Source organism: Pocillopora verrucosa, chromosome 13 (assembly GCF_036669915.1).
Source record: "Pocillopora verrucosa isolate sample1 chromosome 13, ASM3666991v2, whole genome shotgun sequence".
Classification (NCBI taxonomy): Eukaryota; Metazoa; Cnidaria; class Anthozoa; order Scleractinia; family Pocilloporidae; genus Pocillopora; species Pocillopora verrucosa.
In genome coordinates, this window is record NC_089324.1 from 10,474,513 (window position 1) to 10,489,217 (window position 14,705).

Genomic DNA, 14,705 nt, shown 5'->3' on the forward strand with positions numbered 1-14,705 from the left:
TAAGACAACTGGTAAATGTCTCAGGTAGAATCGGCGGAAGTACCAAGAGAATTTTTCCTTTGGAAATGACGTGTAATGTTAGCCATTTCCTACTTAGATGAAGACCAGATATTGAGTTGATTCCACTTTTTCGCTGATGCAGAATTCCGGGCGGCGTGACCAAACCCTTTACAAAGAACCTCGGCGATCCCTCGTGCGTTTGGCTAACTTTATATCAGGTACCCTTAAGATAAGATTCATAATACTTTATGTTTATAATATTTGATTACGTTTTTGTTTTCTCTCCCTCTCTTCTTTTCGCAGCCCTGTAACTGAGTCGTCAAGTTTGTCAGTTGTCAATGTTATCACACCTTGGCGATATTTTCCACAATATTTCGCTTGATATCGGAATAGACAATCAGCAGAGACAAACTTGACAAGAATTTCGCGAAGCGTCACTCAAAATTGAAGTACGTAATCATCTCGCATGTTCGATTGGAAAAATTACTGAGTCGTGACCTAAACAAAGCAACTGAATGAAACAAGGCAAAAATACTGACATGTGGTTAAAAGGCTCTTCAACGTTTGCAGATAACACGTGATGTCGTCATCACAAGCTGTATTCTATCGACAATCATAATTGTATTTTATTGTCAATTGTAATCGTCAATTTGACTTTTGATTATAATTACACCTGCCACACCACTGCTATTCAGTCACCCCACCGACTCTTTTCTTGATTAATGACATTTTACGCAAACTAATCAATCAATCAAATATGCATTGAATGCATTGAACTGCTAAACAAAATGTGAAGTGCTAGACATTTTCAGAGGAGCACGGTTTGAACTGAAGATTAAGGCCAGTTTCATTTGATCACCCAGACCCTGCAGTCAATTGGTTTTCCTGCCATTTGCAATTCAAGGTACGGAACAATTTCCTGAATTTTAATTGTTCCGACTGCCGCTATCTTCGTTTCATGAGCTAAAATGGGCCAGGCGTAAGGGCACGACGATCGAGATCGCCACGATTATTCTGGTCTTAAGGAGTCGTTTCGCTTGGTTTCCATACAGTCGTCGGCCCGATCACCTATGCATACTTTGGGGCGATCTGCACGATCTTGAGGAAAGTAAAGCCTGACCTATCAGGTATTGGATCAAGCAAGGCGTTACCTATAACGAACTTCACGTTAAGGCATGGAGCTAATATGGCAGTGATAAAAAGTTTTCAAAACATTTATCTGGAGCGGATCTAAAGACATGAAAAGACATAAAAGAGAAAAACCTAGAACTTGTGGTTAGCCTCACTATATATCAGTCATCAGACGACTTCCGTACGGGATGTGACTGGTCCCCTCGGCAGCCTCTATATCCGCCCAGACTAATACTCCCAGTTTTACTTTGCCCTGTTTGTTATTTATCATATATGGAAATACATAAAAGTAACTGACGTAGCTTTAGGGTTAAGGGAGGAGACTGATGGCAAGTTTATTAAAATATTCTAGCCATTGATGCCCGTTAACGTCGTGAATTGTTTGACGGAATAGGTAGCGGTTTCGGCCCCACGTGATCTTACACATCACCGCGTAGATCGCTCTCATCATCAGTTATTACTCCGCAGGTTCAAATGTACGATATTCATATGTTGTCTATCGCCCATTCATCGCAAGACGGGTTTTTTTACGAATAGAGGAAATGACCAGCTCTCAGTTAGCTTAGTTATAGAGCATTGCAGCGGTATCGCAGAGGTCATGGGTTCAAATTACGTTCAAGCCTGAATTTTTTGCAAGCTTCATTTTCACTGCTGCTTAAATAGTTTTCATTGCAGCCATGATCACTCTCATATATTTTTAATTAATCTGCAGTTAAAATATATGATATTCTTATATTCACAGTCATTTGTGAATGTTACAGATTGCATTTTGAGTTTAAGTGCCATAACTTCGGATCTAAAATGACGTAATTGGGTCATTAAGAAAAGGTAATAATGACAGATCATCGTCGAAAACATAAATTAAATCATCTGTGCCCACTGTTAGCTCTCCACTCCCCCCTCCCCCTCCCCCCTCCCCACTACCCTCCCTCCGCACTTCCCCATCTCTCAACTGCGACTTTATGGTCGATCAAGGGAAATAAACAAAACGAGCTAAAACGAACTGAAATAAAAATAAAGCTAATTAGATTACGTTGATCTATTTCAGCCGCGGTTTAAGATAATGAGAAGCTTTAGGGTATAAAATATACTTCTTTGATTTGTATGACCTTTCTAGAGGCACCCGAAAATGTCTTTGTCTCAGGCTGAGTGGCTCAGATCATAAATGCCGACGCCTGTAAATATGATAGCCGAGACAGCTAAGTAGATTTTGTATTACTAAGACGGTCATCGTACAACTTTGCGCGTTGAAAAGTTGCACGTCGAGGGACTCTAAAAGAACCTTCAGAGATGTGAAATTTCCTTGCTGAAATCTTTTATGTGTTAATTATGTTTTCGCGAATTTTCTGTTGGATTTCCACTTAATACGGGTCACAGACAGATGATTTCAAGCGTGATTTTGCATGCATCGTCTTTCTTGGTCAGTATTATGTGGCCTGAGGTGCTTCAGCTCCAACCTGTACCTCGGCAATAATTTCTAACTGCTTCAGTCCTAAATAATTCCGCCAAACCAGTCGAAAAATATGCAGCCTCAATCTTGCGCTCCTTAAAAAGGCAAAGTGAGTATAATTATTACTGTTTGAATTGCCAAAAACGTAATGTTAACTGCAATTTTTGCTGAAAAAGGGACGATTTCAATAATTTTCAAATTCATTTTTAACAATGACTGATTCAATAACTAAACGGCTTTATTAATGTGCAAGAATCACAGATTTGGTTCTATTTTAGTTGCGTGATCAGATAATACTGAAAGAAGAACGAAGCTGTCAAACCCCCACTCTCTAACTGACCTTACAGTACCAGTCTATGTACCCATCCCCCGTTCTACCTCTTTTACCTCCCCCACCCCACCCTTGTAATATCACCTAACATATCCTGTTCTTTAAAGTTGTCAATGAGCCGATATCACAGAAAAATATCGGAAGCTCTAGGATTGCAGGACAATCTAAACTGATCGGCTAATAATCGGAAAATTTCACGGAGAGTCAATTCACTTTGAAGTCAGCTTCCTTCCAATCATTAATGATGAGAAGAGCGTCAAGAATCCCTACATTCGCTTCGTGGTAACAATTTGACTTTACCTTGATAAAGCTCTTCTCTATTGAGTCGCTCGAGACGGCAACTTCTTCCGCATCATAGGTAATTACATCAACGGGACCTCTCTTCAAAAGAGATCGTTCAACTTTGCAATTCGCACACTAAAAAACATCTCTTATAACTGATAAAGCTTGTGCGCAGCACTTACAAACTTCTTATTTTTGTATCATCCGCTCCACCTAAGTTGCAAAGAATGAACACGGATATTCATTGGACTTGGGCTTTCCGAAGAGCTCTCAAACCGGCTAAGATGGACAATGGCCTTCTTTGTCGCTGAAGTACGAAATCAATCTCTGTCTTACTCCCTATTGCGGGAAGATGAAGTTTATGGAGACCTTGTGCGAGCTGACTACTCGACCATTCCTAGAGTCAGACCAGAAAGATACTGATGGGCTTCGAATAGGCGATAAGGAGGAGGTTCTCTTTTCTTTTAAAGACAGACGCCGATGATGTCTTCGTTAGCATTGAAGCTGTTCTCTCCTCTCTATGTAAACTTATCTCTCCAAAAGAAATTTTATGCGAGGGTAATTTTAACAAAAACCCTTGGGGTTTCAGGAGTGGTAAAAAGGGAAGTAAGTTGGGAAGACTGAATTTCCACGGGTGTTTTATCCAGATTTTTGCATGGGTTTCATGTTGGAAACATTTTGTCTTACGATGTGGTAGTTTTGTTTGTTGAGGCTTTTTCCATTTGTCATCCTTCTTCAGACAGGATGGCATGTACGTTGGTACGTTGGCGAATTAGATTGGAATAAAAGTTATACGCCTTGAAGGTTTTGAGTTGAAAGCACCGAAACCGGAATTGCAATGTATTCCAATTACCAATGTAACGACGTTAGAGAGACATGATTTGGAGAGCATTTGTTTAATTTATAGGAAATGTTCAACCGAACTGCATCACTTCTAAGAGAAATATGATCGATACACAAAACCAATGTTTGAACGAATTAACATTTGATGAAAATTAACAGATAGCCATAGAGCCTGCAACACCACAGCGACCGCTGAGCAACTTTTCAAGTGAAGCTGTCATCTCATTTCCCCCGAGTGGGAACCTAAGCTTTTTATTGTAAAACTGTTAAATCCTGCGTAGAAAAAAGAGACCTTCCCATCGATTCTTTAAAACCACTTATGTAGAGGGACGAGAATGTCCCGTTTTTGGTTTTTATAATAGTTCCACGACGAAATAAAACTAACAGGAAAAGTCGGAAAGGATTAAATCATTACTACCGACTCGCCCTCCCCCTCTAAAAGAAATGTTAAACGAGTAACCTTTGCTCGTGAAGATCTTGTAGATTTTATTCCTCAATCGCCTTACTAATTTCACTGGAACACATGCAAAGCGAATGTTGAATGAGGTTCAATGAGCCGATATCTCTGAATAACACGGAGTTCTACGAAATATAGAATTGTCGAATATTTTGGACGTTTTCAGTGAAATCTTGCAAAAGTTTTGACGATCTCGAAAACGTTAGAAATATAGAGGAGAAATTTTAAAGGTATGTTTCGCCAAAATTTATCTGATATCTGATTCATCGCACATTTTATAGTGCACTCGGCTAATATGCCCCCACACAAGTACGTACGGTTGGAGTTTTTGGATCACAATCAAATATCAGAAGCTTTATTTACTTCCTATGCTAACGTCATATTGTGCTGCAAAAACAAAACAAAACAATCAGTGTTTCAAGTCAAATGCAACGACTACAAGCAGGAAACATTTAATAACAAGTGGTATCATAATAAATTCTCCTAAATGGTGGTAAAAGGTCATGATTGTCGTCATCTTAATAAGATTATGTTGTTCATCCGATAGTTTTAAAAGAACTCGCAGCAGAGCTTTCGTGCCTATGTGCACATTTTTGTTGAGGGCGGCAACAGAATAGATAGACACAAACCAACACAAAAGGCAGCCGACAATAAACTCCCTTCTTTTATCACGAACCTTACACTTTTGTTTACTCCATCATAACCCCACCTATTTGTTCACAAAAATTAAGACTATTGACATGAAATAAAATTAAAACATCAAAGTTAACCGATGTTTCTGCCCCCCTTCGTCAATTTTTTATATCTTTAAACAATTAAACAATTCATTTTTTTTCAATGAAGGTTGTTCCATGGTGTGCAAGAGACATCTCAACACTTGCGGCTTTACGCGTGAACGTTGCCAATACATTAGGAATGGCAGAAAAAAAATTATGCTGACAAATAAAGCAGTTTTTCTACGACACTGATTGGAGACCTATAAAAATGACGGTTTTCTTTACTTTACTTTATAACTGGATCCTGAACTGAACAGGAAAGCATTCCCTTTGCTAGTAAGCGTTTGATTTTTGATTTATTGTTCTTTCGTCTAATCTATCAACCATGGTGTTCGATAATAACCGGAAGTGGACCCCGATGACAGTTAAATGGGTTTTCTCTCAGTTTGACAGTATCAAGAAGAGGCACTTCAAGGTGAAAATCAGAGTTTTCCCTTTTGGCATTTGACAGCAGAGATATTTCATTAGAAAAATATCTTGCTAGTATAACAGATTTGGTAGGAAAGTGTTTATAGTGCAAAATCGTGTCGTTTCGTATTGCGTGCAAACTTATCGTGACGTAATGGTAGAAGTCACGCATAGCGGAAACCCTTATTGATGAAAGCCTTTCAGCGATAAAGAACTCCGCTATCGATTCGAATTCCAGTTTGAATAAACCTCATATCTTAAAATGTATCGTAAACAATCTCCAACGACTTCAAACAAAATCTGATAAGTCGGCTCGCCCACTGAAATTCTCACTCAATGAATTGGTCACGCGAAAGAACGTTTATACACGCTTTGATAAACCTCCGAGGGCGTTTTTGATTCCCAGGGTTTCCATAAGGGAAGGTCTATTGAGAAGAGGGGAAGGGTGTATCAAAAAATTACTCAGGGTAAAAGTTCCCACCATAATTTTCGTTTGAAATTGTCGCCTAAGTTTCACGGATATTATGCACTATTTGCTTTTCTTTGGTGAAAGAAATATGACATATGATAGGGATACCTTTATATTTGTATTAATTCATAACTGAACCTAAATGTTTTCCGATGCTTTCCTCCTAAAAGGGGGGGGGGAGCTTTTATAACCTGTAACTGATAGACAGTGGGAGGGTAGATTAAGAGAGGGGCTCATTTGGGCAGTAACTTAATCTCACTTCCAGTAGGTAGAAAACGAGGGGAGAGTAACTACTAGAAAACCACGTGGAAATCAACTATCAGAGAGATCGCTTTTAAAAACGAGACAGAAGGGGAACGTTTGTACAACATACAAACGCGACACAAGTCATGTTAAGTTTTGTCAATTTTTTGCACATCTCGGTACAGAGCACTATCTGTCCCCCTTTAAAAATTTTTTTCTCTACTCTTTAGTTCAAACATGTATGTAGATACATACAGCTGGGAGTACGCTGCACGTTCTACCGAGTATAAAATTTTTATTTCATAGGTACTGAGATTTACCCACAAAAATCGTAGTGAATAAAATTCGCACTGATTCTAAATATAGCCAATCAGGAGTACGAACGACAAAATTTCACCGTGAAAAATTATCGTTCGTCCAATCAGCAACGCGAACGACGAAATTTCGCTAATGATGAATGAACGTACTGAAGAGAACGTCATGCGAGAGCCGTTGCACAAAACCCGCGCGCTTTGAAAAATGGCCGAGGGAAGGTTCGCTTCTGTTTACTCAGTTGAAGAATTCATTTTAGAACACGAAAACAAAAATACCGCTCAAAAAACTGAAAGAGATGTAAGATTGCTTGAAAGATTTTTGAAAACGAAGGACGAAGACAGGAAAATTGAAGATATTCCAGCGGCTGAGTTGAATGAATTCATTAACGAATTTATTATCTCCTAGAACTACTTTTTACGCTTTTCATCGCCCCATTTGTGCTATTTGTCTACCAAAGACAACACGAAAAAATCTCAGCACCTATGAAATAAACACATTACAGCATGGAAAATGCTTTGTACGATTTTCATTCACTCGTTGATACGTATCAGAAAACTCACTCGTTCGCTGCGCTCACTCGTTCGTTTTCTGATACTACACAACTCGTGAATAAAAATCGTACGCGCGCATTTTCCATGAAGTAATCTCTATGTCTTCGTTATTTTTTTATTTCACCGACTGCAACAGAAGGCATGTTGGGTGTAGCAAGTGAAAGCATATCATCTACAATTTTACAGCTCTTTGGTTCAGAATTTGAAAGGAGAGGCTTACCAGGAGATAGTACCAGGACAAAGTCAAAAGTTTAACTCACTTTAATTCTTACACCCTAACATCAGTATGCAAATTCTCCACACTGTTCTCTACACATTTCAAGATGGTACTTAGAAGGAGAATTTGTCTGAGCTTCTTGAGTTCGCGATCATTTTGTCAATTCTCATGTACTTCGTGCTTGATTTAGGGGTGATATTGTTCGGAAGGGCGCGTCCTTCGCTCGGACAAAGGGATGAGGCTTCAAACGTCAGTTTTAGAAACTCTTTACGATGGCCAATTTACACCATCAACTCAGTTGCTAAAACCAAATTATCTTAACCCTTTAACCCCCAGAAGTGATTAACAAGTAACTTCTCCCTACTATATTCATGCACTATCCAGAAAACAGGTGATGAGAATACCCAAATGTATCAGGTAGAAGTTGTTATCTTGATTTAACACCAAATTCTCGTAACTTATTCACAAGGAAATCTGTAGCAGCCTGAGGGGAGAATTAACAATCAGATCTAGGGAGTTATCTTTGTGAAACTGACTTTTGTGAACTCTAGAATGTCTTCAAGCTGCCGTATTTGGTTTCGACCTTGATAACCTCTTGACATTGACCAGCTAGAAAGTAAACCTTTATGGAAACGTTTAACGTATTTAATAATTACGACCGCTTCGTCTTTTAATATCCATTGTACACCTCACCATACAGTCAGGGAACATCAATTCTGGCAGTGATTTTAGATTTTTATTGCACCCATTGGAATTGTCTTCTTCACTGAAAACCATGGTTAGTGATAAAAGCACACTGCTTTACAAAATACAATCCCATTACTTAAAATAATAAATTAACTTTAATTAATATTCGCCTATGATAAAGTCACTGTCAGAAATAATGATCAAAAATTCCAAACTCAGTCGGTTTTTTTCTACCTGTCTTCACTCCCATTTTCTGTGCCATTGTTTTCGTTGTGATGTTTATTGCGGGAAATATCTTTTATCATGTCTCTCAATATTTGATACCAGTCCTCTCCTTTCTTCATTTCCGTGTACCTTGTGGGACTGGTGAATAGCTCGGCCAACTGCGGGTACGGCGGCATTTCAATGCCAGCAGCCCTGACGGCCTCCGGGAATTTGGCGGGACTTGCTGTGGCTACGCATATGATGGGTGTCTTAAGATCACTGGCATGTCTGCGGATGGAAACAGGGAATCACTAACATGAATAGGAAGGGGGATCGGATTACATCAATGAGAACAAATTACACCTGTAGTAGCTAACATGCCAAAACTGAACGACGTTTGGTGCAGTGGTATTATGGGTGGTTTAAATAAGCGACAGAGTAGGAATCAGAGCACAGAGCGATAGCAACTGTTAAAAATCAAACCAGCGGAATCGGAAGCAGAATACTAATACCGTTGATCTGGTGAGTTTTTGACTCTCGGAAGGCCTGAGAACTCACATAACAATTGGTTGGTTTTTCCCGCTTCTGCCTACGACTCCGATAATGTGGTTTACTCTAAATCACACGCGTGTATACTTAGTAATCTCTTTCGCAGCCGTTGTTTGGTCTCATCACGCAGCGCACTCTCTACCCACGCGTTACGAGACCAAACAACGTGCTCACCGTTAAAGGACTGATACTGCAGCTAAACATATATGTACTTTCTACCTGTTCAAAAGGAGATACAACTCCACTGACCTCATACCGACAGTGGTCTTTATCCTCTCAGCGGATAATAAACGGTGTATTACTTAACATAGTATTTATACATAGTATTTATAATGATTCTCAGTTTACAATTACCTTTGGTCCCAGACCACTTTGACACCAACAGCTGTATGTGGGCAAAGAAGGTACTTGTTCTCATCCCAGCATTCCTTCATTGTTTTAAGTGTTTGGTCACATGACATAGAGGCAGAAGAGAGGACCTTACACATCTGTAATATAGAAAAAGTTAGAATTGTGAATAGCTACTGGCATTCAGCCTCGACATATTTTCTGGGATTATTTTTAATAACCCTTCAACACTTGGAAGTCATTAAAATGTAACTTCTCCCGATAATATCCACACATTATGAATAAGTTTTCTTGCTACTCACATTAAGGTACAAACTGCAAATTTCTTATGTTAGGTATGATGCTGATCACACTCATATTTGAAAGTTTAGGTAAATCATAATCAAATGCAAAGTTGTGTTTACATTTTTATCCAAATGAACAGGTTACCTCTCCTTTTAAATCTTCAGGTATAATCAGTGACTTATTCTGTTCAAAGTCTCTCATCAGTGAATCAACACGACCATAATTCATGTCAGAAAAGAGCAACAGTAGACGTTCCATGTTATAAGGAATCTAATAATTAAAGGAGAATGTTACACAATTTGAACCATCAGTGGAAAGATATTGAATCATTTTTTAATTATTTAACTGCTATGCAATTTTATTTAACTATAGAGAGCAGTTTTTCTAATTCTTGTTGTTCCAAAAACATGCTAATCCCTAACTTCCCTACATCTTCTTCCACCTTGGACAAAGTCTGTTTGTGACTTTAGGTTAACCTAAGTTCTAAGACCCAAACCAAGAACACAAAGATATATACTGTATAACAAAGATATATCTTTCAGCATTAATCTCAAAGGGATGGTCTAGCTTTGCATGCCTTACTGCAAAAAAAAAACAAAAACAACAAAGAAAAAACAAAAAACAAAAAACCAAAAACCAAAAAAAAAAAAACATTCTTATCATGGGGCAGGACCACTATGGAGAAACCCAAACAAGTCACAAGAGACCGGGGCCAAGGCTCTTAGCTGTTTAAAAAGGAAGCTTTAATAGAAGCTAGTTTTGACTGACAGCTTTATTAAGGAGAGCAACTTAGCACAAAAATCTTGTTACCACTCACTAAGCCATCATGTTTGAGTTAGAGTTAGAGAGGAAAGGTGGTGGGGTACATAATCCCCTCTATAGCCTGTCATTCATCCCTTCAGGATAGATTTTTTTCTTTCCTCGAACCTTCATTTGTGTAAAAAATCCAAAATGGCAGGTCATCTTTACATAGGGGAATACTGATATAATATACACCTGCATTGCCCCAGCTTGCTACAGTCAGACTTATCATTCATACCTCAATATCCATTGAACATGACCATGTATGCCTCACATCTCCACTGGGACTGAAGTCACCCAATGATAGGGTCCTGTGCACAATGTCGTTCTCATTGACTGCACACACCACTTGCAGAGGAACACCCATTTTATACAGACACATGGCAGCTGTAAGGAAATTTACATACTTAAATAATCATAAATTCAGAGATAATCTATATATTATATAATTATGTAATATCAATATAGGACTTATGGGTCAGTTGTTGTATTTCAGGTTGAGTAGTCCTGACACACTGATCCTAAAATCAATATCTCAGAATTGAGCTTAAGAATAGTTTGGCATTTTAAGAGATTGACTTAACAGATAAGATCATTTACCTGTGCAATGTCCAAGTCCTCCTGATGGTATTACAAACTTCACTACATCTCCAACATTGTGACAAACCCTCAAGTAAGCATATAGAAGATGTACTGTTTGTACCATTATGCGACACCAGTTGATTGAGTTTACCACACAAAGATTATTTGATTTTGCAAATGCTTCATCTGAAAAACACTTTTTCATTGGTACATCTAAGTCATCTGATGAACCTTCTCCTTGGATGACATGTACATTTTCATCAAGAATTGTTGTCATTTGAAGTTCCTGAATCTGGCTGCAGCGTCCTTCAGGATACATTACTATGATATCAACCCACTTTGATTTCCTTACACTTTCAATGGCAGCACTCCCTGTGTCACCAGAAGTTGACACTACAGTAATAACATGTTTCCTTCTCTTGTTCAAAAAGTAATCCATGAATGCCCCAACACATGCCAGAGAAAAATCTTTAAATGCCAATGTCTTTCCATGAAACAATTCTAACACATGGAAGTTGTTCACTGCTGCCAGGGACACAATATCCTTGTGTTGAAATTCAGCATATGCGTTGGTAATGAGATCTGTCCACAAAAAAGAATTCCCAGATTGTATAAATTTAAAAAAAAATTATTTCATCAATTGACTTAATTCTGTCATAGTCGTGTAAAATTACACTCAAACCGTGCTGTTTTAAAACACGAGAAAAATAGATAAATAGAGAATAACACATGGGTACACATGGATATGGAATTTTTCTCTGAGTGTTCAACTTGATAGCACGCAAGTGAGATATCAAGTTGAACAGGAGAAGAACAGTACAAGAGAATATGCATACTGATGTCAGGATGTAAAAGGTTAACTGGCAAACCTTTTAATTCCTCCGGTGGTATTTCTTCTGGAGGGATAAACAAAGAAGTCACTTCACTCACAAGCTCCATATATGAGAGACTCTTCCATTTTTGCAGTGTGCATTCATCCACAACTGGAATTCTCTCAGGCATGTATAATCCACCATCACTAGTAAAGCCACTGAATAGCACATCCTCAAATGATTCAGCCTGCACCTTTCCTCGAGTGCTACAGTATTTCATATTTCCCTAACCTGTAAAAATTACACAAGGAACATTTTACTCTGCACATTTATCATTGTGCTCATATGGCATGTATGGCATATATAAGCTATTATTGAATACAATTCATTTGAAGGTTCATCTCAGCAAAGCATTGCAGATTAAAGATCACAAGGTAATGCACCTATCAAATTGAAGCTTCAACATCTCTCCCCCAGAAACTCTTGGGCATTTGACTGTCAACCATCCCTGAGGGGTGATATTTGAACCTTGCCAGGCTGGGGTGGAGAATTTGAACTGGAACCATCATGTCTTTTCAGTGGAATATGTCTTTAATCTTTTTATAAAAAGGCATTTAAAGATAAGGAGTTCACTTTTGATCAGTAGCGAATGGCTCAGAAGAAACCTCCACAAGATGGTCATGGTCATTGATCTAGCCTTTTACACAAAAATTGATAATAATTCTGGTAATTAGGTGGGGCATTTGAACATTTCTCTGGGCACTGAGGTGGGAAGGGGGGGGGGGGGTTAATTTGAATGAACCTATCTTCAAAAGTTAAAATGCTTAGGAGGTTGCCTGTGAGTGATATTGACGCTTGATTGCCAAATAATTTCCAACAAATTTCCCCTTTCCACTCGGCCATGTTACAGTTGTGTACATAGTTGCCAAGCCTTTGATTTTGAGTGAGGCTGAAGGGGACCTTGTTGTGATAGAGACCAGTATCTAGTTAACCCTTTAACCCTTAAGAGTGACTACCATCTAATTTCTCCTTACAATATCACCACTGAATCACACATTAATGTCAAGAGACTATGGAAACTGTTGATTGTTTGACAAATTCTCCTTGTCAGCATTTTGGTAAATGTACAGAGAACAGTATGGAGAATATGATTACTGATGTTAGGGTGTGAAGGGTTGACACAATAACAAGGTAATTTAACTTTAAAAAGCAGCAATGTTTGTATGATAATAAGGTAACCCTTAGCCTCACTCCTGTTCAAAGGCTTAGCAACCAAGCAAGTAACTGTAAAATGGACTACTGACAACCCTCATATGACTCAGATTCCACTCTCCATCAGTTCATTTTTCGATTCCTACACCCACTCTAGAAATTCAAGATATTTAATTTCCCTCTGGCAGATTTTCGAAATCCAAATTCCGAATTTCAGACTCTAATTCCAAGCCCTAAATTAATAACAGCTAGATCCCTTATTCCTGATCTTTGATTCTCCATTACCTATTTCTAAATGCATCTTGAGAATTGTTTTAATCACCCCTTCATTGCTCATTTGAATTTAATTATAATCCATTATTATATAATGCAGGGCTGTGGTAGTCATTAATGTGTGTATTTGAACCCGCTAGAACAAATGGAATAATTATTCTTTGCCTCGTCATCACGCCAGAGGATCCCATGAGATATTAGCTAAAGCAAGTGCCGATCGGTGCTTGACCGGTTCTTTCAAATCACAAAAACATCGCCAAAATATTTGTTTATCGACGTCTGAATGTACCACGAACTTTGGAGTACTGATTGTAAAATTGTTAGTAGACTTGAAATTGAACACCGAGACAAAATCAGTTTTCGTCGCGGAGTCTGCCAAAAATGACCGTCGGAGTTTGTCGATTTCTTTTTCTTTCGACTGAGAAATTAAGGTTTTGGGTTGATTCACTTGTAAGCTAAATAGATAAATACTTACCCCACGAATTGCTCAGAACACAAGCGCAAATCGTTTCCTATAAGCCAACCTCGTCTCCAGGGCCTCTCATTTGGTCCCCACTGCACAACCAAGAGGGCCAACCGAATGGATAGTCATTACGTCATACAAAGTTAATTTTTTTTTTTAAAAAAAAAAACAAAACAAACAAAAAAAATATTTCCTTCTGTTAGGAAAAATATATGAGAAATCAGCAAAGCTCTCTAAGGCACGGCATTCAGGGAAAGCAGTAAAAATATATTTTAATTAATAGTTATGGTCAATAGTTTTTGATCCTTTTGTAAATAGCTGATAAACTACCCATGATTAACTTAAGTTTATCGATTGATTGATCAAATTAACACATCTGAGAGGAGCTATCTAGCTTCATCATGAAGTCACCAGTTTTGGTAATTCCTTTGTCAAATTAGTTCTAACTGGCAACTTCATGATAAATGTTGCCATACCAAGGAGGGAGAGTTTTAGGTCAATGGGCCTCTCCACCATAGTCTATTCTGTGGCCAATTATAGACCCCAATCAAGTCTTTTTTGGTAAAGCAGCAACAACTTTTTAAGAGTGAGTCCACAAGAAAACTGGGCAGGTATAGTCATATCACTAAATCACATATTACCTTCCTACAGAATGTACCTGGCTATCATGTATGTATTGGTTTTTTTCTTACAGCCAAAGTGTAGTTTTCTTCTTACTAAGTTGCTGTTTTTTAGCTGAAAATAAAAATAAAAAAAGCACTGAGCCATACCACTAGCAAAGTTGTTGTAACTCCTCTTTTGTTACATCAAATCCAACAATAAAGCTCTTAACTGTTGCTATGATGACTCAGACTGCTAATGGTCCTTGGAAAACAGAAATATGATTTTATGCATAAAGCTTGTTAGAAGTGGCCCCTAACTTACTCAAATATCTAAGGAAGATTGACAAGTATTAAACTTGCAAAAGGCATTGTTTGATTGTCAGAACCTTAACCCATATGCATTATATCCTCTAA

The 14,705-nt window shown here is 38.2% G+C and overlaps 1 protein-coding gene across 2 annotated transcripts; it reads right to left on the reverse strand.

Annotated features, from left to right (window-relative positions):
- Positions 1 to 7,521: 7,521 nt before the first annotated feature.
- On the reverse strand, positions 7,522 to 14,348 carry LOC131780024 (threonine synthase-like 2). 2 transcript variants are annotated; one of them, XM_059096639.2, is made up of 8 exons: positions 14,331 to 14,348; positions 13,702 to 13,781; positions 11,766 to 12,032; positions 10,948 to 11,511; positions 10,586 to 10,734; positions 9,691 to 9,816; positions 9,268 to 9,401; positions 7,522 to 8,652 (listed from the first exon to the last, which is right to left on the reverse strand). In XM_059096639.2, exons 3-8 carry the CDS (start codon positions 12,019 to 12,021, stop codon positions 8,391 to 8,393), a joined length of 1,491 nt encoding a protein of 496 aa, XP_058952622.2. In that variant the 5' UTR covers positions 12,022 to 12,032; positions 13,702 to 13,781; positions 14,331 to 14,348; the 3' UTR covers positions 7,522 to 8,390. The 2 variants fall into 2 exon arrangements, with proteins under 2 accessions (XP_058952622.2, XP_066016417.1); XM_066160320.1 differs by lacking the exon at positions 14,331 to 14,348 and having other exon boundaries at positions 7,524 to 8,652; positions 11,799 to 12,032; positions 13,702 to 13,935.
- Positions 14,349 to 14,705: the final 357 nt, after the last annotated feature.